General features: G+C 38.9%; 1 protein-coding gene across 1 annotated transcript in view; it reads left to right on the top strand.

The window, feature by feature from the left end:
- LOC104926220 (exostosin-1a) overlaps nucleotides 1–8,242 on the top strand; it is a 36,480-nt gene extending 28,238 nt beyond the window's left edge. Inside the window, exons 5-11 of the mRNA XM_010740029.3 lie at nucleotides 248–380; nucleotides 967–1,085; nucleotides 1,967–2,062; nucleotides 3,376–3,465; nucleotides 3,599–3,759; nucleotides 3,881–4,052; nucleotides 5,238–8,242. Of these exons, the coding sequence (XP_010738331.1) occupies nucleotides 248–380; nucleotides 967–1,085; nucleotides 1,967–2,062; nucleotides 3,376–3,465; nucleotides 3,599–3,759; nucleotides 3,881–4,052; nucleotides 5,238–5,423 (957 nt within the window). The 3' untranslated portion in view covers nucleotides 5,424–8,242. The remainder of the gene's footprint in view (nucleotides 1–247; nucleotides 381–966; nucleotides 1,086–1,966; nucleotides 2,063–3,375; nucleotides 3,466–3,598; nucleotides 3,760–3,880; nucleotides 4,053–5,237) is intronic.
- The last annotated feature ends 2,988 nt before the right edge of the window (nucleotides 8,243–11,230 follow it).

Genomic DNA, 11,230 nt, shown 5'->3' with positions numbered 1-11,230 from the left:
TGCCCAGAAGAAAGGAAGGAGAATTTAATTTTTAAAAAATGGGAATTTGTTTTTGAGTGACAGCAAAATGAAAAACTTTTTTTTTTTATTATTTCTTTATTTGAAGTGAAAGGAGTTATACAAATATGCTATCTTGACCTTGTGCTATTTCCTTTTGTATGATTCGCAAATTGATATTTACCAATTGCAATTGACGACTTGATATAAAACATGATTTTGAATCTCCACCTCCTCCCTATTTCTGCAGATCATCCAGGACCGGGTCCTGCCGCACACCTCAAGAAGTAACCTCATGTGGAACAGTCTTCCTGGAGGCCTTTTCACCCTGCCCCAGTACTCCACATACCTGGGAGAATTCCCCTTCTACTACTCTAAGCTGGGTCAGTTAATTATTCATGCTCATGCTGCTGTCTGCTAAGAACCACATTAATAGCACATCTTAAGGTTTGATCGACTGATGTTCATTTTACATAACACAGGAACAGCTGGTGTGTGGCAGCTGTTGAATCCTTGTATGCGAACATGGGAATCAGTAATATTGCCACAAGTTATGCAGTATATCTTCATTAATTCATGATTTGTCAACAAGAAGCTCACCAATTAGACCTGCCCTGTTGCCATGTGATATTTGTGCTTGGTTAATTGGCCAGATATGAAGCTTGTTGCTTAAATTGGGATTTGGTTAATTGGCACCTTTTCCTTCACAAGCCCAATTAGACCTTTTCAGTCACTCAGGATGCCGAGTAAACACAGCTAGAAGTAAACAAGCACGAACTAAGAGATGCTCAAAGCTGTCAAAGAGTTATTACTTACAGATGAAATTCTGCTGAACATAGAACTGTAAGGTTAGTGTTCATGCAGGTCCATGTTCAAATGACTCAGAAGATCATTGTCATGCTTGAACGCTAACCTGACACATTTCAATGGTTTGATTTCTTAACATTGCTGTGTCCTGGCTGTTTTCAGGTGTTAAGCCCTACCAAAAGTTTACAGCGATCATTCATGTTGTAACCCCACTGGTCTCCCAGTCTCAGCCAGTCATGAAGCTCCTTGTGGCTGTGGCCAAATCCCAGTACTGCGCTCAGGTAATTGAACACACCACACACATCTTTTCTATTATATTGTATTCTTATTCTTTGTGGTTTTAGAATAATTTTAAATTTGAGACTTGATTTGTTGCAATTATATGTTTGAAAATTCAATAACACACTCAAGACTGACCTGATCAGCAGCAGTTACCACTTGATGCTCATGTGATGTGAGTAGCTTTCTCGTTGAACTAATAATAATAATAACTAATAATATCATGGAGCTAATTTATCCAATTAGAAAAATGTTCATACATACTGAGAGTGTCGTACACAGTGCTATAAGACATAAAACAGAAAGCAAAGTGGTGCTGCTGGCGGGGGAAAAAAAGGTCTACCAGTGTTGGCTTAAAAATGCTTTTGCATGTATTTTAGTTATGCTGGAGTTGAATCCAGATCATTTCCAATGCTTCCTGCAACAAAAGATCCAACCTGACTCTCGACAGATGCCATTATAATAGTAATTCTCACTGTAGGAAATATAGGAAGCCCATGCCATTATTATACATTACCCATTATTCTGGCATTTTTGCAAATTCACCAGAATTGTGAATTCAGTTTTCTGGATTTAAAACTATATGAGTGGAATGTATTATAGGCGTCAGCACATTTTGCTTTAACATTCAAAGTGCTCTGAAAATAGCTCTGCAGTAGGATGAGGAAGTTGTTGGCGTGTCTTCCACACAGATTGGGAGTAAAAATAGATTTTAGAACTGAAACATGGCCTTATTGTGAGGTTTTTTTTGTACATACAATGCTAAGTCTGACAAGTCGGACTGTCAAACATTCGTAAAAACATATTTCTCATTAGGCACATGCACAATATGATCATGTTTTCAGAATGATGACATTGCATTAACTATTTTTTCTTTGTGCAGGTGATAGTTCTGTGGAACTGTGACAAGCCTCTTCCAGCCAAGCATCGCTGGCCTCCCACCTCAGTTCCTGTTATTGTTATAGAAGGAGAAAGCAAGGTAAAAATATATATATATGTATGTCTCTCGTTAGGCAGTGTTACTGCATACATTTCACATTCTGTACTGGAAGGCGTTGGTTAAATTCAGTTCAAGATGTAAAATGTAAAACAGCAGGCACGCCAAAGTTTTTTTACCATGTGGTTAAAGTGGTCACAGTCCAGGGTGTATTCTGCTGTTTCACAACCAGTACTTTCTATTCTTTTCCAAATGGCCAATAGCCAATAATGAGTTTGGACTCTGTGCAATGGGATCTGTGCAAAAAGCACAGACATGTCATATCTAAGCTTTGGGCTCATTTACCCTAAGGATTTAGTGAAGTTGGTTAAAGGAGTTCAGTAATTTACTAAAGGTAGCATTTGTCATTTCTTGGCTTAAATTTGGAAATAATGTGGAATTGGTTGCTATGCAAGGTGCCAGCTGCTCATCAGTTTTTGGGAGCTAACCATTCGTACACATTCACACACCGATGGCACAGCCTTTGGGACCAATTTGGGGTTCAGTGTCTTACCCAAGGACTGTCTCCTGAGCCACGACCGACATGGCCATGAAACTGTGCCTCACAATGTCCAAACTGTGCCAACTGTTAAACATACTGTATATTTACTGACTATTAAACATAAGGAAATCTTTGCCAAACATATGAAGAGCAGACAAAATAAAATGAAGACTAAGGACCAAAAGGCTGCTACAAAGGTGGGTGACTGCCAACCAGCAGCATTTGTCAGCTATAAAATATGCGCTCTGACACTATCCATGTGTTTCCAAAGCAACAGAGGCAACCAGTTTATGAAAAAGGTGTAGAACTGTTTAAATATGCAGGGAAGTGTTTGTTATTTAGTGTACGCTCTGTATATTGAATGGTGCTGTGGCTATCAGAGTCAGAAAACTTTAAAAAATAATAATAATGGCAGTTGGATCAGTGTGCGTATATTTCTAAAACTGGAACCTACTTTATATGCACTTGTCATTGTAATAGAAATATTTTTGCATAGATACATGCCAAGAAGCACAGGCTGCAGGGCTCATCAGGGAGGGAAATGCACTCCAGAGCCTGTAGATTTCTATCTGTGGTTTTAGCTCATCTGTGAACTGCTGTATTTCTGCTGTCATTGGTGTTATGTCAGCTTGGCCGACTCTGCTGTTAACACAGCGAGATGAAACGAATCTGCAGCACAGACAGACATGAAGAAACTGGAAGCAGGCAGATGTGCCTGATTGTTGCTGTTGAGTCGCACTGTAAAACCACTATGATTTCCTTTTAGCAAGCAATTATATTTTCCCTGTGTGTCTTTGTTTTCAAATCATACCAGATGATAAGCAGCCGTTTTCTGCCCTACGACACCATCCCCACTGATGCTGTACTCAGTCTGGATGAGGACACCGTGCTCTCCACTACAGAGGTGAGGCGAGCACATACTGTAGACATTCTTGTTAATAAGTCACGAATCGTCGCTATAATGTATCTTTTTCATTACAGTTCCCTGGAATTATGTGCTCCTGGTTAATCTTTGTTTCTCTCTGATCTCGGTCCAGGTGGACTTTGCCTTCACAGTGTGGCAGAGTTTCCCAGACCGCATTGTTGGCTACCCAGCCCGCAGCCATTTCTGGGACAGCAACAAAGAGCGGTGGGGCTACACTTCCAAATGGACCAACGATTACTCCATGGTGCTGACTGGGGCTGCCATCTATCACAAGTACTGATTTTTTTCACTCCAGTCTGCTTCCTTATTGGATTTCACTCCACTCCATTGAAATTCTTGTTCCATAGCTGAGAACGAGCACAATTCTTATCCTCTCTCTCCTATCCTCCATCAGATACTACCACTACTTGTACACCACCTACCTTCCAGACAGTCTGAAGACCATGGTTGACCAGATGTCCAACTGTGAGGACATTCTGATGAATTTTCTGGTGTCCTCTGTCTCAAAACTACCACCGATCAAGGTCACCCAGAAGAAACAATACAAGGAGACTATGATGGGACAGGTGAGGCCAAATATTTCTTTAAAAAAAAACCCAAAACAAGCAAAACTAGTTCAATTTATTTTATGCCTGAAGGTAAAACAGGCACTGGGTTGGGGATTTATGTTCATTTGCACAGTTTATTGTCATTAAGGGACCATAGATGGCCTTATTCCGAAGAGAAGCAATATATTGAATAATGACATAATCAGGATAACAAAAGAGGTCTTGATATTTAAAGTTGTCATCGTCTCTGTGGACAGTAAAAGCTGAAGTAGTGGGAATATCGCTACTTGTAAAGGTACATTTTGTTTGCCATGGTGCGAAAAATTGTGAAAGTGTGAGGAAACTATTTAAAATATGGAGGAAGTTCTTCATCGTTAGNAGGCACTGGGTTGGGGATTTATGTTCATTTGCACAGTTTATTGTCATTAAGGGACCATAGATGGCCCTATTCCGAAGAGAAGCAATATATTGAATAATGACATAATCAGGATAACAAAAGAGGTCTTGATATTTAAAGTTGTCATTGTCTCTGTGGACAGTAAAAGCTGAAGTAGTGGGAATATCACTACTTGTAAAGGTACATTTTGTTTGCCATGGTGTGAAAAATTCTGCAAGTGCACCGAGCTGATGCATCTAGTAAAACACCTGAAATAACACCTAGACTGACATCGTGAAAGTGTGAGGAAACTATTTAAAATATGGAGGAAGTTCTTCACCGTTAGAAGAAAACACACCGACAATATCCAGGAAGGTGTGTATTGTTGTTGTTGTTGTTTGTTTGTCTTTTCCCCCACAAATTCGGGTAGCTGCTCTTTTAAACATGTCCACTGTTTATGAACTGTAAAAGCCCACACAATCATTTATTTTTGTTAGTGATGCTTATTATTGAACAGACAGACATGTTTTTCCTGATTAATTAGAGAGGCTGGTGACCTTTTTAGACGTTGTACCACTTGAACCCTAATGGCGTTAGCTGTTCAAACTGAGCATCAGTCATTTGTAAATTTTAATTGAAATTTGTTTTCTTGCGACCTTCAATAAAATAAAAAAAAACAAAAAAAACTCTTTGAATAATTACAATAGGCTCCAAAAGGTCAGGGTAATTTATGATGCATTATTAATTCTCTCTCTCACATTCTCTCCCTCTCTCTCTCTCTCTCTCACTCATTCTCTCCCTGTCCTATCACCGCCTCACACCTTCAGAGCTCCCGTGCGTCTCGCTGGGCTGACCCTGACCATTTTGCCCAGCGTCAGACCTGCATGAACAAGTTTGCCAGCTGGTTTGGCACCATGCCCCTGGTCCACTCTCAGATGAGGCTGGACCCGGTCCTGTTCAAAGACCAGGTGTCCATACTGCGGAAGAAGTACAGGGACATTGAGAGGCTATAACCCTCCAGAGCCCCCCCGCACCCTGGACACAACAAAGACAGAGCGAGGGGGCGGACGCGTAGAGAAACTCGGAGCCTTTCCATGATTGCATGGATGGATCAGTGGTGAAGCAAATGTGATTGGGTACAGGAGGGGAGGGTGGAACTAGAACAGACACCACATTCATGGTCTCCTCCGTGTTGTCCTCCATTTTTCCTTTCTACCCTTTCTCTTATGTGTATTGGGGGACAGCTGAGCACACATGTCCCACTATATACAGTATGTCTACCACCAACTGAAGAACACCTTTAAAAACTGCTCGACTTTGAACTGAAGTGGTCAAAGTCATGTTGAGTTGGAAATCATAGCTTGCTGCTTTAGTGTCCCAACAGTGGCAAACCACTCCCAACTCCAACCCGCTGAAAACGACTCTCTGTCTTGCTTTGTACACTCTGCACAGGTTCCTGAAAGTTTTTTGCTGACAGAATATTATCAATAAGTATGATTATGAAGAGGATAACACTATTTTGGATTGTGTTTAGCTATTCTTTTTTATACAGTGAACGAATGGCCAGCACTACTCTCTCTGTATTGTCTTAATTCAAACCAATAGCAGGGTGGGTGAAGAGAGGAATACAACAACCCCTCAACCACGGACGTGTCATGATTGTTGCTATTCACAGTGCCTCAAGTTTATCTAATGGCGTTGGGTTGTGGGAGTCTGAGGAAAAAGACATGGTGTGGGATGAGCACCTTGATCTTGCTGCTTTCTGTTTTTGTTTTTTTTGTTGTTGTTTTTTTTAATTGTTAATTTTCTTCATAATTGGTGGAATTATGAATCTTGTAGTAAGTTCTTCAGGTCAGCATTCACATTTATTATTTGCCAAGTATAATAAAAATGTACTTTTAGTCAAAGAACATTGCCATTGTGTGCCATTCTGAACATGTTTCCTGGTAAAACAGGACTTACACAACTAGATTTCTCCAAATTTGCTGTGTGGGAATAGACACCCACAGGAAATGAAATGAAATTCTCTATTTTCTTTTTGGCTTCTTCATGTCTCATTCTAATGGCTTATATGACAGGCTAGAATTGGTACGTGAATGTGTGCTGGCCTGAAGAACAATAGGAGATCATAAGAATTGCCTTGGTTAAGGGAGACTGGGCTTGCCAATTGAGCCAACCAATGGTCTGTTTGAAATACAAACCACTGTGAAAAGTAGGGAATCTTTCTGGGTTTTGTTAGCAGGACATATTTATATACAGTTATTGTCTCTATGCTATAGACACAATTTTTATTTTGTCCATTGATAATTAGGCAGTTAGCATGCTGACAAGTACTTGACATGGGCTAACACTGCTTTGTGCTGTAAAAAGGCATAGGAAAGAAACTGGCACCTTTTGGTGAGATGTGCTCTATTATGTAATTATTCTCATTTGTGGTATTTCTCCAACCATAAATACATAATTAGAAGCCTTACATTTCCAGTATGTTTGCAGAATGCCAATTAGTATCTCTGATGATCATAGATTTAAACAGTCATTCATCTCTGAGAGATTCAGATTGGCAATGTGCTGTTGTGTTTGGGCCGTGTTCAAGAGGCAAACACCAGGAAATGTCCAGTTCCCTGTTGAGTATCTAGGACTGGTAAAAACCAGGAAGCATTATAATTCAGTCTCATAAATGACATCTGTTTTTATGTATTATTCTTCCTGGTCTGACAAATGCTTCACATTGTCTGCAAATCTATAATGAATACCAAGTGTCAGTGGAACATGAAATTGGGATTTTGCAGATGGAACAATAGGCTAATCGAAATAGTTCCATTAATACTCATGATTCATTTTAGTTTTGCCTTGATGTGTCATATCAGGTTATCTGAAAATGTCAGTTTAATTTGAGAATGTGTCCCTGTGTTTTTAAATCACTGTGCATCACCAACGCAAAGTTTCTGTCCACAAAGTATCCCTGTAATGCCAGCAACATTTCTATAGAAATCTAACCACACCTGCCCTGACGCCTCCTCTGGTACCTTCAGTTTCATTTATACAGAAGATAAATTATGATTTTCGTAAGCTTAATCATTGTGTACCCGTCACCCCAGTATGTGCCAACAGGATCATCTGTGGTTTTGTTTTTATATATTTTTTTTCATCTGATTTGAGGAATATCGTTCATTCCCATAATTATTTGGTTCGTTAAAAGTATATCCTGTCTGTATAAGAAAGTCAAATGTGTGAGAAACAGCTGGGGAAAGGAAGCAAGGTGTGTATGTGTGAGACACTCAGCAGAGAGGGGTGCTGCATGGTATTTTACATTTCTGAGAATGTGCTATCAGCTTGACGGCAAATAAACAATCCTAGTATTACTAAACACAGTGCTATCAAGACAACTGAATATGGTCATGAACAGAATCACATTTCAGAAATGAGCTTGGTGCAATATTTAAGATGACATTTTCTCTCTATCTTTTTGTCTTTCCTTGTGTCGTTTCAGAGGGCAGGGGGTTATAAATTGATGTGCCTTCAGAAGAAATACACTTTAGGGTTTTCTTTTCTCATTTGCCTTGTGCGACAGTTCCCTGTTTTCATTTCATAGTAGGTAATTTTTTGTTTTCTTTATTGATATCCAGTAACACGTAATGGCTCCCTAAATGACATTGTTTAACACTGGAATGCTACTAAGACTTATCACCACACATCCAATACTGACATTCCTGCCTTTACTGTTGTAGGAACTTTTTTTTTTACATGCACTGCCTTGTATTACTATACTTGAGAGGACCCATTAGAGGGTCCCTCTTCCTGGTTGTTTCAAGTATAGTAATACATGTAAACACACACATAATTCTCCCGTACACAGTATTCATCAGACAGAAAGACTGAATCTCTGCCTGCTTCCTTCACTCTCTTCTGTAACTGCAGACCTAATTTTATAGTGATTTAAAATGGAAAGATAGAGGAAATATCACAATTTTGTAAAAGAATTTTATAAAAACAAAACAAAAACATCAATAAATAAAATGTTTGATATAACATCTTTGTGTTTTTTGTGTGACCCAACATATTTTAATGTCGTCTTTTCAAAAATGTTTTGATATGTCTGCTTGTCTTTAAAACAAATACTGGATCAAACTTCTACAATTACAGACTTAAATTCTACAGTATGCTGTAAAATACATGCTCACCTAGGTACAGATAAAGTAGTTCCCTATTCCCCATTTCACCTGGTCATCCCTCTTCTTGCTGGCAACCCATTTTCAGGCTTCCCTAACACATTTCGCGTGTTCGGTTTCTGCACTACGCCCACTTGAGGGAGAGCCAAACCAAATAATACCTTTAGCTTCCTCCTTGTGTGTGCGAGAATCTCATCCTATGCCAAGAAACTGCTGTGTTTACATAAATCTGTGTCAGGATGATTGGTTTAGACACGCTGCATAAATAACTGCATCTATCCAGGATGATCCCATGGTGTATGAGGGCTGCCAACTCAGCTGGAGCAACAGCTACAGGAAAGATTGCTACCCCCAAAACACACTCTTGACACCAAACTGGGCTAAAGTCTATAAAGCAAAAAGATGTGCAGCATGTTCAAGTTGGACCTGTGCCTGCACAGGATAAATGATGTAGTGACACAACAAAAGGAAAACCATTTGGACTGTTCTACCAAAACCACACTGATGTTGGATGGCCTCGGGACCAAGATGGGGGTATAAAATCCCCCCCCAAAAAAAACAAATCCAGATGTGTAGATACTTTGTTGTATGGAGTTAGTGGAAATATGTGATTTGGATATACCAAGGGGTGGAACTATGCTGTGCTGGGGGGCCTATCCAATGCCAAAACTCTGTTTGTGTGATTTAATGATATGCTAATTCTGCAGTGGAGATGGAGCTCAGCATGCATGCATTCAGGGGTCCTCCCTACTGTTGACTACTCTTGACTCAAGGCCAAGGTTGATAAATGTCTTTCCCTTTCTATTGGCTTTAGAAAAAATCTTAAGAATACATTTTTCAGTTGCATCTGGTCTCACTGATTACTACAGATGGATGTGTAGTCTTGCTGCCTTGGCATCTTTCTATTGGAGTTAACTTTTGAACATTGCAACTAAAAACACAAATTTCCCCATCGTATAGTGGAATGGAGGGCAAACATATTTTGGAGGAAAAAGTTCTTCTCTATTTCAACTCCTTTTCAACTTCTTATTGCAAGTGTTTTTATGTATTTTGTATTTTTCATGAGGGTTCAAAGGGATATTGATAAATTCATTTTGAACCCTCATCACTAATTATATCTGATAATAAACTATATTAATTAATTATATTTTTATGAGAATTAAGCATAAAAGGTAAACATAACTAATGAATTTGGAGACATTTCCTTTGACAGTACAACTGAGTGTGATACAATGCTTCATATTAAAGCAGTTTTGTTACAGAGGAGTTGAAGGAGGCATCAAGACCAGGCACATTATGTCACTATTAGCCAGAAACAATTCATTTCACAGGATTAAAGGAATCTAATTCTTCAATCAGCATTTGTCGAGATAAAAATCTGTCTCCACTTCTAGCCCACACCGTCTCTGAGCGTGTTAGTGTGTGCATGTCTTCAGTAAGAGATGTTTTATTTTATACAGCTGTGCAGATAATAATATACTAAAGTTTTGGTATGTTGAGATAAACAGATGTTCAGGCTTTGTGACTCATCGTGTACATCAACAATGTAGCTCGTCCAAAGTGGGAACACTTCTGTTTGGAAGTGTTTGGTTCCTCTAGGGCAGTTTAGATGTATCTGTCACATGACAACAGGAGAAAGCAAATGGCTATCTGGATAAAATTATCTTTTTTTAACAGATGGAAGTCCAAAACTGTGGCACCTTCCAAACATGGCTGTGCAGAATTGTGTTAAAATGAGTCATACACCCGTTTCTGTGTATGCAACACAAGGCTCTACTTCTGCACAAAAATAGCTTGATTTAATATGATCATAAATCAGTTATGCACATTGAAATTCTCTGTCTAATTTTAAATTAAACACCACTTTAAATTAATTTTTGTATCGCTTCCATCTGTTAGCTTTCAATTGTGAAATCGCATTTCGTAATTTGGCCTAAATCAATAATTTATTAATCACACAATGAGCCTGTTTGTGCGATGATGAGAACATGTGCATGACAATGATGAGCTGATTGTTTTCAGAGCATATTTGCAAACATTTAATACATTTGGAGAATTACTTAAACACTTACTGTGAGTGTAATTATCATGTGATTAAGATGCATTGTCACAGGGCCCTGCTTTACCTTATCATTTTCCATTTGTATCGCCACTGCAGATCACCTATGCATGGATTTAATTATCTGATAAATCTCAAATCATGAGCTGATAACAACTAAATTTGACATTACTCTAAAGTGTGAGTGCTACCTCATCTATATACCAGCCTCTTCTACACAGGGACATGGTGCCCTGCTGCTAGAAAATCATAAACAGGCTCAACTGGCAGCAGTTCTACTGCAACAGATGCTGCAGCCTATGAGACAAATCTGCTTTGCTGCATACCAATTTTGCAATTTGATTGTAGATGAGTCCATCTCTCTGTCAGGCATGTTTCTCCTCATCTCTGAATCTAATATCTTGTTTGGAAAATGTTTTTTTATAGTCTACATGGATGTCCAGATGTCCTGTTGAGTATTTTAGGACTGAATTTGTTTTGTAGGCGGCTGCAATTTCAGTACTTCCTGTAAATATTATGTAAGCTATTCAGTTTTTCTCTTTACATTTTTCTTTTAATTTGCTTTAGTTGATGATTGAATCCATTAAAAATA

Source organism: Larimichthys crocea, chromosome XIII, assembly GCF_000972845.2.
Source record: "Larimichthys crocea isolate SSNF chromosome XIII, L_crocea_2.0, whole genome shotgun sequence".
Classification (NCBI taxonomy): domain Eukaryota; kingdom Metazoa; phylum Chordata; class Actinopteri; family Sciaenidae; genus Larimichthys; species Larimichthys crocea.
This window is presented reverse-complemented; position numbering and strand designations above follow the sequence as displayed.